This window comes from Ptychodera flava, chromosome 13, assembly GCF_041260155.1.
Source record: "Ptychodera flava strain L36383 chromosome 13, AS_Pfla_20210202, whole genome shotgun sequence".
NCBI lineage: Eukaryota > Metazoa > Hemichordata > Enteropneusta > Ptychoderidae > Ptychodera > Ptychodera flava.
Window position 1 is genome coordinate 2,051,459 of NC_091940.1, and position 23,542 is coordinate 2,075,000.

A 23,542-nucleotide genomic window follows, 5' to 3' on the forward strand; every position below is an offset into this window, starting at 1 on the left:
TAACACAGCTATCATGGCTGATGGCTTGCCGTCAGTCCATCACATTGTATGTGTTTCGGTTACTTTAACACAGCTATCATGGCTGATAGCTTGCCGTCAGTCCATCACATTGTATGTGTATCGGTTACTTTAACACAGCTATCATGGCTGATAGCTTGCCGTCAGTCCATCACATTGTATGTGTATCGGTTACTTTAACACAGCTATCATGGCTGATGGCTTGCCGTCAGTCCATCACATTGTATGTGTTTCGGTTACTTTAACACAGCTATCATGGCTGATGGCTTGCCGTCAGTCCATACATTGTGTGTGTTTCGGTTACTTTAACACAGCTATCATGGCTGATGGCTTGCCGTCAGTCCATACATTGTATGTGTATCGGTTACTTTAACACAGCTATCATGGCTGATGGCTTGCCGTCAGTCCATCACATTGTATGTATATCGGTTACTTTAACACAGCTATCATGGCTGATGGCTTGCCGTCAGTCCATACATTGTATGTATATCGGTTACTTTAACACAGCTATCATGGCTGATGGCTTGCCGTCAGTCCATCACATTGGTATGTGTTTCGTTACTTGAACACAGCTATCATGGCTGATGGCTTGCCGTCAGTCCATCACATTGTATGTGTTTCGGTTACTGTAATACATCTATCATGGCTGATGGCTTGCCGTCAGTCCATCACATTGCATGTGTTTCGGTTACTTTAACACAGCTATCATGGCTGATGGCTTGCCGTCAGTCCATCACATTGTATGTGTTTCAGTTACTTTAACAAAGCTATCATGCCTGATGGCTTGCCGTCAGTCCATCACATTGTATGTGTTTCGGTTACTGTAATACATCTATCATCGCTGATGGCTTGCCGTCAGTCCATCACATTGTATGTGTTTCGGTTACTTTAACACAGCTATCATGGCTGATGGCTTGCCGTCAGTCCATAACATTGTATGTGTTTCGGTAAATGTAATACATCTATCATGGCTGATGGCTTGCCGTCAGTCCATACATTGTATGTGTTTCGGTTACTTTAACACAGCTATCATGGCTGATGGCTTGCCGTCAGTCCATACATTGTATGTGTTTCGGTTACTTTAACACAGCTATCATGGCTGATGGCTTGCCGTCAGTCCATACATTGTATGTGTTTCGGTTACTTTAACACAGCTATCATGGCTGATGGCTTGCCGTCAGTCCATCACATTGTATGTACATGTATATCGGTTACTTAACACAGCTATCATGGCTGATGGCTTGCCGTCAGTCCATACATTGTATGTGTTTCGGTTACTTTAACACAGCTATAATGGCTGATGGCTTGCCGTCAGTCCATCACATTGTATGTATTTCGGTTACTGTAATACATCTATCATCGCTGATAGCTTGCCGTCAGTCGATCACATTGTATGTGTTTCGGTACTTTAACAAAGCTATCATGACTGATGGCTTGCCGTCAGTCCATCACATTGCATGTGTTTCGGTTACTTTAACACAGCTATCATGGCTGATGGCTTGCCGTCATGCCATACATTGTATGTGTTTCGGTTACTTTAACACAGCTATCATGGCTGATGGCTTGCCGTCAGTCCATCACATTGTATGTGTATCGGTTACTTTAACACAGCTATCATGGCTGATTGCTGTAACCGTCAGTCCATCACATTGTATGTGTTTCAGTTACTTTAACACAGCTATCATGGCTGATGGCTTGCCGTCAGTCCATACATTGTATGTGTCTCGGTTACTTTAACAAAGCTATCATGGCTGATGGCTTGCCATCAGTCCATCACATTGTATGTGTATCGGTTACTTTAACACAGCTATCATGGCTGATTGCTTGCCGTCAGTCCATCACATTGTATGTGTTTCGGTTACTTTAACACAGCTATCATGGCTGATGGCTTGCCGTCAGTCCATCACATTGTATGTGTATCGGTTACTTTAACACAGCTACATGTATCATGGCTGATGGCTTGCCGTCAGTCCATCACATTGTATGTGTATCGGTTACTTTAACACAGCTATCATGGCTGATGGCTTGCCGTCAGTCCATCACATTGTATGTGTATCGGTTACTTTAACACAGCTATCATGGCTGATCGCTTGCCGTCAGTCCATCACATTGTATGTGTATCGGTTACTTTAACACAGCTATCATGGCTGATCGCTTGCCGTCAGTCCATCACATTGTATGTGTTTCGGTTACTTTAACACAGCTATCATGGCTGATGGCTTGCCGTCAGTCCATCACATTGTATGTGTTTCGGTTACTTTAACACAGCTATCATGGCTGATCGCTTGCCGTCAGTCCATCACATTGTATGTGTATCGGTTACTTTAACACAGCTATCATGGCTGATGGCTTGCCGTCAGTCCATCACATTGTATGTGTATCTCTTATTTAACACAGCTATCATGGCTGATAGCTTGCCGTCAGTCCATCACATTGTATGTGTTTCGGTTACTTTAACACAGCTATCATGGCTGATGGCTTGCCGTCAGTCCATACATTGTATGTGTTTCGGTTACTTTAACACAGCTATCATGGCTGATGGCTTGCCGTCAGTCCATCACATTGTATGTGTATCGGTTACTTTAACACAGCTATCATGGCTGATGGCTTGCCGTCAGTCCATCACATTGTATGTGTATCGGTTACTTTAACACAGCTATCATGGCTGATGGCTTGCCGTCAGTCCATCACATTGTATGTGTATCGGTTACTTTAACACAGCTATCATGGCTGATGGCTTGCCGTCAGTCCATCACATTGTATGTGTATCGGTTACTTTAACACAGCTATCATGGCTGATCTCTTGCCGTCAGTCCGGACCGTGTTTTAACACAGCTATCATGGCTGTTCTCTTGCCAATGTGTCGACCGGTTACTGTAAATTACAAAAGTCCGTCCCTTTTCTCCGGATTAGGCCTTTGTCAATTTGTAGGTCATGTGCATTCCTCTAACGCATGCCTAAAGCGATACAAACACAAAGTACATCTCTTTTTATTAAAACATCAAGTGTTATTTATATCCGTTGTACCCAACGTACAACAAATTCCCCACGCTACATACACAATGCTAGCTCTGCTCTTTAACAAGACAAGATTGTGAACATTAACGGTGTGCAATTTAAGATAAACATGAAATAGGTGGGCTCTGTTTATAAAGTTAAATTAAGAGATTGTTTCGATAGCTGCTACATTACTGTGGAGCGGGAATTAATTACAATCGGGAATTATTTCTCTCTTTGCAACTACAACCCCATTAGCTTGCATGAAACGATTCAGTAAACAAATATAATTATATAGAGAACAATTACATATAATATGAAATACACAGATAGAAACGATGTTAGCAAAGTTGATGAAGATGTGTGTCATTAAATGCAAGTAGTTTTGACATTGTCATATTGTTATAATAAAGTATTGACTCACCAACATCAAGTCTGAATGACTTTGTTTGTTCCAGGGACACAATACAAAGACAATTTTCAGTTCCAAAGGAGTTTTACACAAAAATTGGTTCGGGAATATTTGTATATGTGCTATGGCAACAAACTGTAGTAAGCGCCACCATTAGGGGCCGCGTATAGCGGGAATCACATTTTGAATACTGTAAGACTTTCTGAAGGAAACTCCATTGGTGCTCGGACGAACAGTAAGAGATTCGCTTATGTATTGTCAACGCACAGGTTAGCGAAACCCACGATTCTCCATTGTTCAAACAATTCAGTGAGAGTTCTGAGACGAATATTTCATGACTGTAACTGTTGTAGAAGTCTGTATCAGCAAGGTGGTAGCATAACTACTTCCTTGGTATCAGTGATGCATCGTACAATACATAACCGTTGCAGGAACAATAGAAACAAATATCTCTTTATCCTGATTTTCTCACTTCAGCTGGTGTAATCTCACACCGAGAAGTCAGTTCTTGTTGGAGACCTTCCCAGTCTTTACCTTTCCACTTGTCTGCTGAAGTCATTCTACGGCGCGGAGCTAAATTTGCATCTTCCTTTTTTATAAATTTCCCAGGTGCACTGGCCCATATGTTTTTGTTCTTCACACATTCACGACCATGATTCAGTTCCATGCTCACACTTCATTGTTCAACGTATCACCCAGATATTCATCAAGGGAAACTAGTGAAATTGGATGACATAACCAGTTACTTTCTTAATTTGCTGAAACAATTTTAGCAGAGAACATAGAGTTGACGATTCCATTCTGGTGAAACAACAAGATTACTGCCGGCCATCAAAACATATAGAGAAAGTCATTAAACTGACAACATTCGTACCACCAAAGTGAGAGACAAAGACAAGGTAATACAGCATAAATACAAACATAGATAGTGAAGGTACGTAGTGCAGTGATAGACATACTTTCGGCAAAGTCAGTTTGTGAGAACCCTATACCATTCCTGCCAAATCTCCTGGCTGCAACTGTTATCAAAAATGTACGATTATTATAGTGACTGATAATTATCACTGTTCATCATCACTGATAAAATTGAATTTAACAAAGAGAAACATTTCCATGACGGAAACAATTGAAAATGCATTATTGAAACTTCTACGAGTAAATTTTTAAATGGACCTAATGAGTGAGACAAACTGTTTGTTCGTGAAAGTAGAGTAGAAATTATATATTTCATCAAATTATACTTTATATCCACATATTTTGCATGCCTTTTTTGATTAGCGATTCGCTTTTTTAACTCCTCTTACTCTAAAAGTGACTACGCCGCTATCCAGACACGTAGATTAGTAACAATTATGTATTGTATGTAGTTTACATGTCTCACACCGTTATGTACCGTACTTAAATTTCAAAATCATTTTCTTCCCGTCGTGTAATGTCGCCAAACAGGGCGGCAAGATCACATTAGTAACAGTGCCTGCTGCAAGTCAATAGAGGCTGTAGTTGAACTTGGATTGAATCATTACAGTTTCGAATCAATGTTCATTTTCAAAGCAAGAGCATCATTTTTTCTGTAATAATTATACTTTCGTTGGCATTAAGATTGCACAAACAAAGGACGAAGACCAAATACACAAGCTCCCTTGATCCATTAAGAAACAGGAATTGTATCTAAACGCCAAGCCCCATTTCCTCATTTTGTTCCTTGTCAATAATCTTCAATGACCTTCAATGACCTTCATTGACCTCAGTCTCCAGGCTCTTTGGTTCGTTTCAGCTTTCTTCAACAAGAAGAGCTGAAAAGCCATACATTTGTTGACGGACACAGGCATCTAGCGTAAAAAAGGTATGAAGGGCAAGAAACGGAGGGAGACAGCTATTATCCAGGCCAACCATTTTACTGCGAGGGAAATTGATAGGGGCTTATCAAAGTTGATCTCCGGTTCATTTTGACGTTCGCAATAAAAGGTCGTCACAATTTTGGGTCAGGCCCAGAAGCAGCCCTGGGTTTGAGTGTGAACCTAGACAGTTTAAAAATATCAAAGGTAGTGCATATGCAAACTGTTGTCTTTTACCAAGTTCAAAAAGGATGCACGTGTTGCCTGATAATTGTATTTGCACTCAGTTTATTCAGTCTAGTCCACCTAAGAGAAGTCTCAGTGTGCAGACGTAAATACCGCCATTGGTGCAATACATTAAAACGTCCCCGTGTCTTGCATAGAAAATGTCATAATACTGACATGTAAAAGTTATAATGGTGAACTCACATCATGATAGATCGCTCCATTCAATTTTCAGTTAGCATTAGGTGACTTGGTATACTCCAATCTGTTGCATTAGGTGACTTGTCATACTCCAATCTGTTGCATTAGATCGCATGTGCATTATTGACCATGTTCGGAGAGACTACAATCCTCGTAAAATATAGATCCTGCCACCTTGCTGTTAAAGATATCTTTTTGAGCTAAGTTGTTAACAAGAATCGACAGTGGCAGCGACATATCCTCGTTGGCTATATTTACAGACTATAGTAATAAGCAGTATGTGTTTGATGTCCGGGGGAAAAATACATACATTTCTAAATTATTTCAATTTCTTAATACAAATTACTTGCAATGTCATGCATGGCAAAAAGTACCGCGAAAGCTGTAATTGAGGCGGACCTAAATTTTCGTGACTAGATTGAAAACCACTTACTCATAAAATGCAATAATGTGTCTAATTAGCTGAGGGTAAGTTATGTTTGGCATTGTGGTGCAACAGTCAGCTTTCAATGCATTGAATATGCATTGACAATAGTTGTGTCATGTGTCAATGTATTGAGTGGGGGCAGTCACAGTGCAAAGCACACTCAAAACACTGACGGCGCTCTCACTATCGTTCCCTCTACATGTATCGAATAAGCAGTGATGTGTATTGGTGAATGGTTTCAACATAGCTGTAAGGCAATAAAGGTAATGATATTGCAATAACAAAACATCCAGTTCTAATATACAGGATGTGGGGCGATTTCTTTCAGACGTGTCACTATTGTACAGGCAAAATTACTTGTTAATGGTTCCTGCATGGACGTTCATTGGTCCTGTCTCCGCCTTGAAGTACCATGACTGATAACAAATAAATGATAAGAGATAGTAGGATTGGGTGACAGTCATATCCTGTAGTTAATCTAACTATTTTTCAAATTGTCTTATATCATTGATATAAAATCAATTCAGGCTATTTTAGTAAAGAGCGCTCACTTCTTTCCCGGGCAGAAATAATTCCTTCGAGAAAATAAGTATCCACTTTCATAATCGCCATTGTTTGCTCCGCTGTTGTCTCTGATACAGCTGATATGTTAGCTTTCAATTTCATTTCATGTATATGTGGCTTGCTTCAGGTTACAGAAAATTAGCATCAAATTAGCATGTTTAAACACATTAATACTGTGATTACTACGACCCATTGATGACCATTGATGTTTAGGGGTTTCTTTTCATCAGGAGGACAGCAGCATTGTACACTGAATTACAACTGTTCGATGTTATTTTTTGTCACACTATGAGAAAAAAAAATGCAAAGTTTGCCAACATTATTGCCTCTTCTCAACATCAAGGCTTACTGTTATAAGGGTACCGACATTTTTAATCTACTTTGATTGAAGTATGACTTTGGTATTGATGCAATTGATGTAGCTGAATCGTAGTGTTGCAAGTGCATATAAAATATGATGTAAAACCTCACTGTAAGTTCTGGGTTTGATTAGAAACAGATGTGACGATATCTCTCAACACTTTATATATACTGCTAGTCCCAACGTATGAAGATGAAGTTAATAAATTTGTCGCGTCATTGAGTACATGGCAAATCCGTCAACTATATGATATATTGTGGATCGTAAAAGAAGTCATTTACCACCGTGACGGGGGTTTTATTCAGCACAACTGTATATTCCTTCGCCGCAAAAATCGTCGTAAACCCCCTCTGAAGATTTTGGTGTTCTGAAGAATACCTCAATTCTTCCGACGCCCCCGAAGCCATAGATGATGATGGCTTCCTTAAGTTTAAGCACAGACAAGATCCGCCGGCGCTTAAACTGCAAGTACGAACCAACCCGGAAATGACTGATAGATGAATTTCAAACAAAGTAACTTCTTTAATGTCCTTTACATCAATTAAACATTGTATTGTAGTATTTAGAACTTCGGATGGTTTATAAAGGATAAATCGATACATCAATGCTCCATAGTGTTAACCGTCAATGTATTAATGCTGCATAGTGCTAACCGTCAATGCATCAATGCGCCATCCTGCTAACCGTCAATGCCGTTAAAATAGTTTAAATATTTGTGAAGACAATAAAATGGTGTTTCTAAGTAAAATAGCCGATATCGCGATGTGTCGATAAGAATTTCTTGGGTGCATTCAATCATTTAATCTGGTGATTTGCAGTTCTTAGTAGAAATGGCAATGGAAAAGTTGAATAGTTTGTGAGATGCTTTCATTCCAATAAAATGCAATTATCCTAGTGGCTGTGATACACTAGTTTGAAAATATCACTTCACCGATTGAAATGAGAATATGCTGATTTTGTTGTAGCATGATATGTCAGTATAAGATGAGACATATTGACATTGACACTAACGCAGATAGTACGCTTATAAGGTATAATATCAGTAAAGTAAACGAAAAATCTGAAACTCGAAATTCCAGTGTTTAGGCCTGGGACTTTAGCAGATAAGTTCAAGAACTGAAACTTTGTCGCTAGTGAAGTTACTATTTAACGAACCAGGAAAAACTAGTGAGCATGTTTGTCTACGACATGCCTTACAACTAGATCTGATAAGGTTTCAACTTCTAGCGTTATGGGGTCAGCAGGCTATACAAAATCAATGCGTCGATGTTCAATGCTGAACGCACACGTATAAGTGAAAATAGAAAGTCACTTTTGCTGTTTCATTAAATTATTGGACGGTCCTGTCAGCAAGCCAAATAAGAATCACAAATTCAATTACTATGATCTTAAAGTGGATATCTTTACAGTCACTTTTGTTTAACACGGTAGATTAAACCCCATTCGGTCTAATCATGTTCAATTAAGTTTTTTTTTCAGAACTGAGAGTTATGCCAACTCCTCTTACAACTTGTTGCCATGTAAATGCTATATGCGACAATATGTTCTGGAGAAATCGGAAATTCAAATTCACTAACTTCACCTTAATCGCTAAAAGTCACACAAAATAGTCCTTATGCAAACGTAGAGATTATTCTAGGGTAATTACTGTGATCGTCACATCTATATTGTTCACACATCATACATACGTAAAAGGTTTCTAGGCCTCTGGTGTTAAATTTCAAATTTCAAAGTAATATTATTGATGAAATCTTAGAAACAAATTAAACATTTATTAAACGCTACTATTTAGATAGGTTGGCCAATAAACTAAATTAAACATAACAAATGCAACTGGGAAAGCAATTCTCGCGAGACCATCAATTTTCTCGGCCTGCAGTGACCAGTGTTGTCGGTTCTTTGGCTTCAGTAATTTACTTGTATTAAATTGTGGTCCCCCTAAGCACGCCTTGAGAATCCCAACACAGGGTGACTCCGACATTTCTTCACGGTGATTAACATGAACGGTATCCTGCAAGAGAAGACGAAAGACATTTATTAATTAAATAAATAATGTCTCCCCTGGTAACTTACTTTCCTGGACGAATACATTATTTACTCAAATGATGCCAAAAACAAGGTTAATGAATTTAAGACCAGATTTTAAAGTTTGGCGAAGACGGGTGATTCGACATGCTTCATAATCTCCTTTTCCAAGAAAGGTTTCAGTGATAAATTTGTCCCTTCTATACAAAAGACACAAAACATTAAGAAACCCCCTGTAAAATGACTTTGCTACCCTTAGTTCGATGTCCTGCACAATTGAACATTTCTAGATCTCTATTTACCAATTACCAGGATTTCCAGTCAGAAAGTGCATACACGCTTTGAATTAAATTAAGGCGCAAACTTTTCATTTACCATAGCAGATACGGACACTGACGATAGCAGTGGTACCCTTAAATGTATGGTAGAGTGCCCGTAATTGGAAAAACCCATCGAACTGTAACACAGATTATCACCCTATTATAAGCATTATTAGGAATTCCTCAAAAAGGAATTCATAGTATTAGTCTGGAGTAACGGTTTTGATAAAATTCTAGAAAAATGCATTACTTTGCCATGCACAGGGTATCTTCTTTCTCCTTTCATCTTCTCTTCTCGTTTTCTTCTCTTCTCACAAGCCCTAGCTTCTGTTACTAAGAAATTTACGGCAGCAAATTCCAGGAGTGCGCCGAAGACGAACACCAAACACGTCGTCATCCATACGTCAATCGCCTGATGAGAGAAAAGACGAGACACTGATTAAGTAAACCCTTCTCTGATTGGTCAAGTAGGTTTAGTATTGGTTACACACACAGAACTGAATAGCTGTATCCGTGATGCTACTTCTAGCGAACTGAAAAGTTTATGGTAACTTTTAGCCATTTTGACGTGTGTAACAAAACGAAAGACTTAAGCCATTCCATTGTGATTTTAGGAATACATCACTCTGGCATCTAATATTAATGTAACAAACTTGATACATATGTTACGTGCAGAGAAAACGAACAAAAGGGTGAACTCAGCAGTTAACGTTTAAACAAAATTTATTACGAAAATAAAACTAATTGCTAAGTCAGGGATAGAGTACAAGCTTTAAAAGTGTACAGACTACTTATCTCAGCTGGGACGGCAAAGCTCCAGTCTCAGAGTTGTAACAGTCAGTTGGATGATGAACAGTCCTTGCAGGCTTGAAGCTGCACAAAGTCCACAGTATAAATCCAGCGTTGGCAGTGAAGGTCTTGAAAAGTCTTGAGAATGACTACTGCTGGAGTTTAGTAACACACAAGAGACACGATCCCAAAAGTCTGACTGGAAGCTGTGCACGTCCCTTTTATAAAGGCATATAAGAACAATCTAGAACTTTTATTGACATGCTAATTACTGTTCTAAAATTATCTCCCTTACACAACTAATCAACTTTCCAGAACATTCCAAACATGACTAATTGAATTCAAGGTTGTGAGGTCATCAAGGGCAGTGACCTTGAGAATGTTCTAGACTAATTGAACTCAGGTCATGATGAGTGTGGGGGAAAGACCTACATAACACACCCCCTCTTCAAAAAAAGAAAATTTTTCGAAGAAAAATCTTTCTTTTACAAATGTAATCTTGAAAAAGATTTAAGTACTCATTTTTTTTTTCTAAAGTAAAACTTCTTGAAAGTGAACAACATAAACTCTAAATACGAGAGAGACAGTCTGCAATTAAATTGTCTCTGCCTTTGATATGTCGAATATCAAGATTAAACTCCTGTAACATTAAACTCCATCTTAGCAATCTCTGATTTTTGCCTTTAAATTTCTGCAGAAAAACAAGAGGGTTGTGATCAATATAAACCACTATTGGCTGATTTGAAGAAGTAACATAAACTTCAAAATGCTGTAAAGCTAATATCAAAGATAAACACTCTTTTTCAATTGTAGAGTAGTTTCTCTGAGATTTGTTAATTTGTGTGAAAAGTAGCAAACAGGATGTCCCATGACTATCTTCTTGCAATTTGTTGTTGGAAAACTTGAAATGGCACTGAATTTGGCATAAAGTATGCACGGCAAAGTCCGGTTATTTTTACTGAGTTCGATAAAGTCATTGTTCGGCAAATACTTGGCTTCCTCCTGGAGATATTCCGCTTTCGCAGGATTCAGTCCGTCTGGATGTTGTTCCACTGGATTACTGTCGCAGACATCTTCGTTGTGGTAGATGATGTTTGTCCTCGTTGGAACATCTTGGAACAAATGTTCATGGATTGGTTCTTTCAGCTGTTGTTGGTGTTCTGGCTGGAGGTGTGCCAACTTTGTAGACTCCAGCTTCTCCAGGATTTCTGAGTTCTGAAGCTTGACCGAGCCCAGCTTTGAGTTTAGAGTATTTTCACTCAAGTCAGTTTCAGTATCACAATCTTCATAATGGTTTGAACTGACTGCACTGACAGGCTGAGTTATAGTAGGATTATCCCTATCCAAATATGGCTTAAGCATATTTATGTGACATAGCTGTTTTTGTTTTCGCCTGTCAGGTGTTGTTATGATGTAATTTAAATCACTCAATTTCTTATCAATTAGATATGGCCCAAAGTAACGAGCATGGAGTGGTTTGCCAGGAATTGGAAGTAGAACAAGAACTTTTTGACCTGGTTTAAACTTCCGTTTTGAGGTGCTTTTATCATATTTGGTTTTCATTGACTGCTGAGATGACTCAAGATTTTCTCTGGCTAATTCACATGCTTTAGAGAGTTTCGTACGAAAATCTGACACATATTGCAAAATATTCAGACAATCATCATCGTCTGATAGGAATTTCTCTTTAACGAGCTTAAGTGGGCCACGGACTGTATGTCCAAATACAAGCTCAAATGGGCTAAAACCAAGAGACTCTTGAATTGACTCTCTAACAGCAAAGAGCAAAAAATGAATTCCTTCATCCCACTGCTTCTCTGTGTCAAAACAGTAGGTCCTAATCATGTTTTTCAAAGTTTGATGAAATCGCTCAAGAGCACCCTGACTTTCTGGATGATAGGCGGATGACCTACACTGTTTAATGCCTAGCTGATCCATTACTTGTTGAAAAATACCAGACATAAAGTTGGAGCCTTGATCGGACTGGACACATTTAGGGAGGCCAAATAAAGTGAAAAATTTGACTAAAGCTCTCACTATAGTCTTTGTCTTTATGTTTCTCAGTGGTATGGCTTCTGGGAACCGGGTTGATGTACACATAATTGTCAGCATGTACTCATTTCCTGATCTTGTTTTTGGTAAGGGCCCAACACAGTCTATTAAATCCTACTAATGGTTCTTGAAATGCAGGAATTGGCTGTAAAGGGGCCTTTGGAATGGTCTGATTCGGCTTTCCTACCATCTGACATGTGTGACAAGTTTTACAGAAATGTGCTACATCCTGCCTGAGATTAGGCCAATAAAAGTGACTGAGAATTTTATGATAAGTTTTCCTGACTCCTAAGTGACCAGCCCAGGGGGTTTCATGGGCCAGGCGCAATATTTCAGCACGATAGGGCTTTGGAACCACAATTTGATGTTTTATAGCCCAGTCGTCATCAACCAAAACGTCTGGAGGTCTCCATTTACGCATGAGAATACCAGATTTTGTATAATAGGAAACAGAGCTATCTGAAGTTTTACCTTCATCATCTACCCTGTCAAACAAAGACAAAATATCTGGGTCTTTGGGTTGTTCTGCAATAGATTTGATCTAGAAAATGTCCCCCACTTGAAAAACACTTTTACTGGAAGTTTTTACTGGAAGTTTCAAATCCACGAGGGATAACGGAATGCTCCGTGTCAAACACCTGATTGAGAAAGGTGTCATTTAAGTCAACATCTGTGACATTATTTTTGAGAGTATTTTGATTCTCGGAAGTTTTCTTTGACATGGCTCGAGTAATGGCACATGAAGGAAATAAATCGGGTATCTCTTGTTCAATTGGCTCTGGATCCTGATCTAAACTAGGATTATCAGTCACAAGTGGATTAGTAATGACCTTGTCCCCAGCAAGGTCGTTTCCAAGAAGAAGGTGAATCCCTTCAAAAGGCAAAAAGGCCTAATACCTAAAGTCACAGGTCCAGAAACAAAGTCCGAAGACAAATAGACATTATGGAGAGGAACAGGAATGTAGTCATTACAATCTACCCCTTTAATAAGAACTTTAGAACCTGAAAATGACTTTTCAGAAAACGGCAGGGTATCTGCCAACAAAAGAGACTGGAAGCCCCGGTATCTCTTAAAATTTTGACAGGGTAGCGGAAGAGAAATCACTAGAAAGTGATATAAAACCATCATGAATAAATGGTTCGAAAATACCCATAATGCTATCTTGAGAAGAATTGACCTTGACCTCATTAATTGGGATGAGAGGGTTTAACCTCAGAAAATGTGTTGCACACATTATTAGACTCTAATTGAGTTGATGAAGAAATAAAGCCGGTTGGCTTAGATCCACTTTGACCACTTTGACCTTCACGTTTCTTTCAATTTGAAACAATCTGACATTAAATGGCCGTCTTTCTTACAATAATTACAAGAAAGTGTACCAAACTGTTTTTCAGAAGGAGATTGAGACTTGGGATCTGATGATGTGGGAGTGTTACTTGAACTCTGTGAACTGTTGTCATTTGATTTTCTACTGTCCTTTGAAAAATTCTTGGATGAAAAGGAGGAGTTAAATTTACCTGCATTGTTTCTGTAGGAAAAGGACTGGGATGGTTTGCTGAGAAATGAAGATTTGTGGGTCAATGAATAATCATCGGCCAAACGTGCAGCAACCTCTAATGTATCTGCCTTTTGTTCATTGATAAACGTCTTGATGTCACTCCGGATGCACCTTTTAAATTCCTCAATCAAAACAAGTTGTCGTAATTTGTCATAATTCTGACTGACCTTTTCAGAAGAACACCAACGATCAAACAGTTGTTCTTTTGTTCTAGCAAATTCAACATAAGTTTGATTTTTCACCTTCTCACAATCCCTAAATTTCTGACGGTAAGCTTCAGGCACCAATTCATAACCCTTGAGAATTAATTCCTTCACAGAATCATAATTTGAAGCCTGCTCTACTGACAACTGAATGTAAATTTCTCTTGCTTTACCCACCAAAGCACTCTGCAAATGCATAGACCAGGACTCCCTAGGCCAATTCAGACTCTGAGCAATTTTCTCAAAATGAAGGAAATATTTATCAACATCCTTTTCTTGGAAAGGGGGAACTAACCTGAAATGCTTAGTGATGTCAAAATTGTCTGAAGGGAAGAATTTTCCTGACTTTCTAAGCTCTAAACGTCTCATTTCTAACTGCAGTCGATGTTCAGCTAATTCTCTTTCCTTTTCTTTTTCCTCTCTTTCTTTCTCCCTTTGTCTTTCTTCCATTTGCAATTCTTTTTCTTTCATTTCCAATTCCCTCTCTTTCTGTCTTTCTTCCATTTCTAATCTTTCCTGCCTTTCTTTTTCTTTCTGTCTTTCTTCCATTTGCAATTCTTTTTCTTTCATTTGTAATTGCATTTGTATTTTTCTTTTTCTAATGCCAATTTTTTAAGCTCCAAATCTGCCTGAATTTCTAATTCTAATTTTTTGAGTTCGAAGGAAGACTCAGGCTCATAATCTTTTAAGGCTGACTCTTCAAAATGGCCAGAATTAACTAAATGTTTTGCAATCTTGAATTGAATTTCTCGCTTGCGCATAGATCTTTTGAATCTACTTGACATCTACTTTAAGGAAATTTGCCAGTGCTATAAGGTTGTCTTTTCTGAGGGAATTAAATGTGTCCTGATCAAGGTCATCCATAAATTCGTCTGGCTTAAATTCCGCCATGATTAAATTTCGCTGAGTTCACAGTGTACAGTAGTTTTGAAAAGGCTGGCAAAATGTCAAACGGCTCAAAATATTCGTATCCCGGACAAGCCCCCAATTTTGTTACGTGCAGAGAAAACGAACAAAAGGGTGAACTCAGCAGTTAACGTTTAAACAAAATTTATTACGAAAATAAAACTAATTGCTAAGTCAGGGATAGAGTACAAGCTTTAAAAGTGTACAGACTACTTATCTCAGCTGGGACGGCAAAGCTCCAGTCTCAGAGTTGTAACAGTCAGTTGGATGAATGAACAGTCCTTGCAGGCTTGAAGCTGCACAAAGTCCACAGTATAAATCCAGCGTTGGCAGTGAAGGTCTTGAAAAGTCTTGAGAATGACTACTGCTGGAGTTTAGTAACACACAAGAGACACGATCCCAAAAGTCTGACTGGAAGCTGTGCACGTCCCTTTTATAAAGGCATATAAGAACAATCTAGAACTTTTTTGACATGCTAATTACTGTTCTAAAATTATCTCCCTTACACAACTAATCAACTTTCCAGAACATTCCAAACATGACTAATTGAATTCAAGGTTGTGAGGTCATCAAGGGCAGTGACCTTGAGAATGTTCTAGACTAATTGAACTCAGGTCATGATGAGTGTGGGGAAATGACCTACATAACACATAGGAAATGATACCATACCTCGTTCGAGCGTATCCTGTTTGAAATATTTCGATTTTGATACAATAAACCATGACATCATCTATTGATTTTTCATCATAACAGGTCCATTATCAAGACGTGCTTTATGCATTTTCTACTCAAGGTGTACTTTTCATTTTCAACATGATCCTGTCAATGTTACTTGCTATCGCTAGTCAATTGTATTTCAAATATGCTCGATCAAAGTTGGTCGTCAATTGCCATTTTGTGAAGCAGTTTCTTTCAGAATTAGGGTACGGAGTCAATTTGTTTAGCAAGTTGGTCGTCAAGTGACTTTATAAGCTTACTCACTTTCTTTTAATCCGGGTGTTAATGATAAATTTCTTTCGAAGTTGACAAAAGAGATTAGATCATACAATGTCGTACAAAAATTCATGTAAAATTTGTTTGCTGTTCGTGTAAATCAGATCATATTACGTAGCGCATCGGAACTGCGATTTTGTTTGGTTTGGTTTTATTCGCATTTTGAACAAACACTCAGCACATGGAACACATGTTTCACTTGATGCGTTATTTTCCATAACATTCAGTGCGAGTCTAATATCATGACTTGAATATTCAAGACGACTTTTTATGCAATATGTAGTAACGACTGCACACTGACAAGTTTACCAGGTCTTTGTTTGTTTTGTTTTCATACTTTGATCAATTATCAAGACATCAAAGAAACGATCTTCTAAAATACCAACGTTGTAGTACATGATAGTAGAATTACATGAAAAGAAATTCTATTTATGTTTCTCCACTTGCCAAACGGCAATGTTCAGGGTAATCAAAGATTGCGTCTATAGAAAGTTAATTCCGATAAATATCGGTATGCACTGAAGTACTTTATTTATTTCTCAAATCAGGGCATCAATAAATTAGTTAAAAATAAAAACAAAATTAACCGTAACTAAAAAATGGTAGAGGAAAAATATAAAATGGCAAAAATTAAAATTAACTTTAATAATACTTTAATAAATCGACAAAAGTATCATCATAAAAAGAACAATCATAAAGCGAACAATGATAACTAAAAGCAAGAGGGCAAGATAAATCAACGCCAAAACTAAATCATGTCAATGTAAGTTAACCGTTAAATATATTTGCGAGAACAAATATAACAAACGGCGGTTGACTTTAGGAGATGTGATATTTACTTCAAGTGTTTGTAGGGTTGTAAAGATGAAATTTGGACGACAGGGTTGGATAGGTGGGGTTGGTAGTTACATCATAAAAATCGTGAAAAATAAACATTGCTGTTGCCATAGATTGCCATTGGTATTTGATATATAACTATAACATATAGATGGCCATAGGTAGGTGGAATGACATACCTTAATGTAAGAAACCCTTGGAAGAGATGCCAGAATACCGGAACTTTGTGTTGTCATGGTGAGCACCGTTGTTATACCGAGTCCAACCCTAGCTGGCGCTGCATCAGCGCTTATCCAGAATGAAACCCATGACAAGACAACGAGTAGAATACTGGGAATGTAAGTTTGTAGAATATAGAACGCCATCAGGCGGCGAAGTGTGAATTTAACTACCAATAACGTGTAGTTTCCTGTAAAAAGGAAAAAAATGACCTTGACGTGAACTTACAAAACGAAGAAACAGTGTTTTGCGAGGAGAAATATCACAATAGTAACGGGTATTTATTAAACTATAGTGACAATGAATGTCGTACTGCAACTGATCTTTAACTCTGGCTCATGATATCTATTAAATAACAAGAAAAACAGCATGCTAACTTGCAGTCACGTTTTAAAGCGTCTACATTGGTTTTCTATAATAATATTACATACGTATATCGCGTGATAAAACGTAGACAGTGTGGTCAAATTGACTGTAACACTGTTAGTCATATAATAGGAAGCATAATGTAAAATACTTAAATTAAAATTGTTTTTGGCTGATTTTTATTCAAAAGCAAAGTTGGTTGTTGGTATGATGCAAACTCGGTACTATTTGATATGTCAATGAGATCAATTAAATAGCTTTATTTGCACTCTGCCTAATTTGTGAACGTTCACTTATTAAGTATAAATAAAATAACTGGAGTTACCAGTAATAACTACGTATTTAAAGCAATAGATCACAAAATCTACAGCTAACTAAATGATGTGTGTACTGTTAAATTTGTTTGTTTTGTACCTGAAAACATTGTTAGGGACACATTGCACATCATCCGAGGAACACAACAACACGGTGTCGTATCACATTTACGCACAAACCCAAACCCCACCCACAAAACAGCACAAGCGACAATAGGTCGATGAGTGAGATACAAATAGCGTAGACGTGGTCAGCTATGGATCAAAGCAAAACGCGAGCATACAGAATATGTACAGTGTGTTCGGCGGCACTTTAGCAAAAAATTGCGAGACTGGGGCGAGAAAGTGATGTTTTCTCGCATTTGGTGAGAATCTCTCGTATTCTCACTGCTCACCGGTGAAAAGTAAACAATTCTCACTGATGAGCAGTGAGAAATGCACTTCGTGGTGAGATAACAGATTCTCACCGCTGAGAATGGAAATTCTCACCAAGCACAGTGAGAATGTTAATTTTCACAGCGAGAATGTATCACACTCATCATTCACTGGTGAGAATCAACCGGGCTCGTCATTCATTAAGGTGATAACTGGCCAGATTTGTTGTTCACTGGCGTGAATCAGTCTGGTTAATTCTCACCAGTGAACATCAAATCTGGCTGATTCTTACCTATGTATCATCGAGTCTGGTTGATTCTCACCAGTGAATGATTAGTATAATAATATACTCATCATGAAAATTTCCATTCTCACTATGCTTGGAGAGAATTTGCAGTCTCACTGGTGAGAATCTGTTATCACACTTGATTCTCACCAAGGAGTGCATCTCTCACTGTTCACCAGTGAGTTTTCAAAAATTGTCACCGATAGCAGTGAGAATAATAAGAGATTATCACCAATTGCGAGGAAGCGTCACTTCTCGCTCCAGTTTCGCAATTTTTTCTATAGTACGGGCGTGTTACAACCGATAACGTAGTAACCAACCGATAAAGTATCAAACCCGATAACGTATAGTAAACATTTACCGATAACGTATCAACTCAACCGATAACGTAGTAACGAACCGAGAACGTCGTAATTTTTTTTCTAACAGATAACGTAGTAAAAATTTACAGATAACGTGGTAATTTTTCCTTACGGATAACGTATCAAACCAACTGATAATGTATTGGATCAAGTGATTCATGGGAATAGCTTCATGGGGATAGATCTATATCCTCGATCGATTGATCGATCGATCAATGGATCAATCCATTGATCAATCGATAGATCGACCAACTGATCGATCGATGTATTGATCTATCAATAGATCGATCTTTCTATCGATTGAATGATTGAAAGAACTGATCGATTGGTAGAACGATACATATGTGCATATATGTATATATACATATATGTATATACATGTATATATATATATATATATATATATATATATAGAGAGAGAGAGAGAGAGAGAGAGAGAGAGAGAGAGAGAGAGAGAGAGAGAGAGAGAGAGAGAGATCTATCGACGGATAAATAGATATATAGATCGATAGCGTATCAATCAACGCGTAATGTAGCCAAGTAACGTATCAAATCAACCAATAATGTAGCCAAGTCAAAGAATAAAGTATCAATCAACCGATAAAGTATTAATAAATGGAAACTAATGAATATAAATGAGTATTGTAACTTTCGGGGTTTTTTATGATCAATCAGTTATATCTTCAGAGTTACATGTACTTGGAATATACTGTTTTCGTGATCTCACGAATAGAATTTCATTAATATGGGAAATGCGACCTAATTACATGTAATGAGTATTCCTGCAGGATGAATTCAAGATACAACACACATGTGAGTGTCTTTATCGACACACTTTCTAAGTTGGAAGGACTTGGAAAAATGTTTTACCATGACCGATTATAAAATTTCGTTACTTACAACGTCGGTATATCAAAATGACAATAAGTCTTTACAATGTAACTCTCGTCCTGGGACTGAATTACAGGTAAATCTGGACTCATTGTTCAATCGAATTCCTTATAATCAAAATTAATAAATTTTGCAAGTTACTCCTGTATGTAAGTCATAAGATTTTGTAGACAACATATTGCACTTGCTTCCCGTTTTATCCTTTCTGTCGTCACGTCAAGTCACATCTTATGATTACATCACAAAATTATTGAGTAGTCCTACATAGCATAGTGCTGGTAGAACAAAAACACTTACCAGAGTTCACTCATACATTTAAACTTAGGTTCATGCATATTAATCACTGATATGTTTACCCTTTTCAAAAACACCCGATGGAGATTTTCAATAACATGAAAAATCGTCAATTGTACTGATACATAATTAATATTCTGTGATTAATTAATAATACGCAGTTATTTCTATCGGTGACGTATCAAAAATGTGCGAAATTTGCGATATTGGTTGTTGGTAATCGCAGCATTGCAGTTGGTCTGTTAGAGCCAGAAAACAGTCCCGAAGGAAAAACGGACTTTGATTTTGAAGCTGGTCCGATTTTGTTGTTAAAATACAACAAATGTTTTGTGATAATCACATTTATAAGCATAGCAAACTTGTATTCCAACGACTTGCCTGTATAACTTTTGTAGCAGTAGGACGACTAACTTGTTCTAAATGTTGCTAACACTGCTGGAATGGGTTTGGAAAGTTGTTTCTAATATTGCTATTACAACCATACTCTCTATCGAAAATGAGTTTAATTGTTAAAACAAATGTAAAAATTAAACTTTAGAAGAAAAATGAAAACAATAAAAACGAAAGTAAATAATTTAAATTTCAAAAATCATCAACTAAATCAAAATGAAAATTAAAACAATAATGATTTGAATTTGTAAACGAAAATCAATTTTAACTTTGACAACAAAACTCAAAGCGAAATCAAAATAATAAAACGAATTAATGGAAATACAATTTTAAAATTACAGTAAAAATGAAAGCAGTAGAAGTCACGATTTTAAGATTAAGAGCATCTTTTTAAAAGTGATTCTATAAGCATCCTCGGTTGCCGTACATTTGAAGAGAAACAATAGCGTCACTGTTGAGCTAAAGATTTGATAGCAAGCAGTGTGGAATGTCGTGGTATGCCCACAATTTATTTAACACATGATTAACGCTAATAGCAATCGTCTGAATTTCACATTGGCACGAATTGCAAACTTGAACAATTACACAATAAATAAAATCATGGAGTTAAACACCATGGTTTGGAAACTAAATGACAATAATACACTTTTACAATATTGCAAATTTCACCAATGATTTTCAACTGCCACCGTTCTAATGGTGGCATTTTCCACCAAGTAAACGAAAGGAGAAAGCAGCTGAAATGGAGATTTATTTGGACAAGCAATGGCAAGATATTCACTCGGAAAGATGAAACATCAGAAGTTATCTCTGTCTCGTCAGCAAAAGCCGTAAATCGCATAAACTAACTTTTCAAGGATAATCGAGTTTTTTTTCCATTTATGATGGACTTTTGTTCACAAGAGAGCATTACGAAATCCTGCTGTACATCCGTTTCCATTGACGGCTTCAATCAAGGTAAATCTAAAATTGTGAATTCACACCATTCTCAGTTTGTCATTTCAATATAAGATCAATCAGTAAGCATTTTGATGATCTTCATGCTTTGCTAAATGTGCTTGATCACAGTTTTCCAATAATTGCTCTTTCTGAAACATGGTTACATAACAGTATTGATCATTCTCCTTTTCAATTACCGTCATACAATTTACACATTAGTAACAGAGAATTTTCACAAGGTGGCGGTGTAGCAATGTATGTGCATTCCACATTGCCACAGGCGCAACTTCCCAATTTGCATATTGCAAATAGTGAGTCGTTATTCATTGAGACTGCCATTGCGAAGACAAAAATTGTTGTTGGAGTAGTATATAGACAGCCGAACACACCTATTTCAGACTTTTTGGATAGTTTTGAAAATTTCCTGTACCTTATGTCTTTAAAAAACAAAAAGTGTATTATAGTTGGCGATTTCAATATTGATGTTATGTCGACTTCAAATGCCGCCACATCTTATTTAACTATGTTAAAGTCGTATAACTTTGAACAAATTATTAATACTCCCACTCGTGTCAATGACTTTTCAAGTACTACAATAGATCATGTGATCACAAACATCACAGACCACTTTTTAGATTGTGGATGTATCGACACAGATATTACTGATCACTTGTCAACCTTTGTAATTGTGAATAACTTGAGATATGTTTTTAAACAGTTTAAATCACACATTAAGTTTGATTTTACTCGGTACAATTGCGAAGCTTTCTTGAATGAATTGGGAAATGTCACCTGGCAACCGATTTATGAGAGTCATGACCCGAATACGGCTTATGACCTGTTCTACGAAAAATATTACAGTGTAGCGTCAAAACACCTTCCAGTTAAGATGAGTAATTGCCGTAAATCAACAATACATAAACCATGGTTGACAAGGGGCATTCTTATTTCAATAGCGCCAATGAGCACTCATATAAATCAATATTATAAGAATTATAGGAATATTTTGACGAAAGTCTTAAAACATGCAAAGAAACGGTACTTTTGTGATAAGTTCAACAATGCTCATGGTAACTCTGGGAAAACATGGCAAGTTATAAACGAAATCTTAAATAGTAACGTTAGAAATAGTTTAACACCAAATAGTTAAAGGTTGATAATGAAGAAGTAACTGACAGCACAAAAATTGCTGAGGTTTTCTGTAATTATTTTACAAATGTTGGTCCCAATTTGGCGTCACAAATTACAGCCAATGTCAACTTTAAGCAATATCTTAGGAGAAACCACAATAGGTCCTTTTTCTTTCATCCTGTTGTTGCAAGTGACGTCGTTAATGAATTACGCTCCATAGATCCAAAAAAGGCCACCGGTCATGATTATATTCACCCTTTATTAGTCAAGGATGCTGCTGATTATATTTCCAGTCCCCTAGCACATATTATCAACCTTTCTTTAGCTCATGGTTACTTTCCAGACGCACTTAAATTTGCCAAAATTACAGCTCTTTATAAAAAGGGGTCTCCTTTTGATGTTGGGAACTACAGACCGATTTCAGTTTTACCTGTCTTTAGCAAAATTTTTGAAACACTTGTAAATAAGCAGCTTATCTCCTTCCTCGAAAAACATAACATTCTCTCACAAACTCAATATGGCTTTAGAAAGAAATATAGCACTAAACTTGCCCTGGCAGATATTATTGCAGAATTAACAGATCAAATGGATAATGGTTGCACAACTGTTGGTATATTTGTCGATCTTAAAAAGGCATTTGACACTATCAACCATGATATACTTTTACAAAAACTCGAATTTTATGGAATAAGAGGTCAGCCACTACTTTGGTTTAGAAATTACTTTGAAAATCGCAAGCATTCAGTTGTAATAGATGGAAAAGTGTCAGAACCACGTCAAATTACATGTGGAGTTCCACAGGGTTCCATTCTAGGGCCAACTCTTTTTTTGATATATATCAATGACATCAATAACTCTACTAGCTACTTTAATTTCAGACTTTTTGCTGATGACACAAATGTTTTTAAATCTTTAGACTCTCAAACACTACATCTCAACCATATAAATAGTGAATTTCATAAAGTCATGACTGGTGCATGGCGAACAAATTAACTGTTAATGCAGAAAAAACTAATTACATGGTAGTTAAAACACGTCAAAAACGTGTAACTTTACACGGTAATTTATACCTTGGAAATCAACAGATTAAGGAAGTTTCTTCAGCTAGTTATCTTGGTGTAACAATTGACAGTTCCCTTTCCTGGAAACCACACATTAAGAATGTGATAAATAAAATAACCCCCAAAGTTGGAATTATCTCACGTCTTCGACATTTCGTTCCAAAGTTTATCCTACTTCAACTCTACAATG

At 37.2% G+C, this 23,542-nt stretch overlaps 1 protein-coding gene across 1 annotated transcript in view; it reads right to left on the reverse strand.

Moving 5' to 3' along the window:
• Positions 1-7,539: 7,539 nt before the first annotated feature.
• Positions 7,540-23,542, reverse strand: part of LOC139147065 (glycine receptor subunit alpha-1-like) — a 49,354-nt gene continuing 33,351 nt past the window's right edge. Inside the window, exons 7-9 of the mRNA XM_070717922.1 lie at positions 16,904-17,133; positions 9,636-9,797; positions 7,540-9,051 (exon numbers count right to left, since the gene is read on the reverse strand). Coding sequence (XP_070574023.1) covers positions 8,815-9,051; positions 9,636-9,797; positions 16,904-17,133 — 629 coding nt within the window. The 3' untranslated portion in view covers positions 7,540-8,814. The remainder of the gene's footprint in view (positions 9,052-9,635; positions 9,798-16,903; positions 17,134-23,542) is intronic.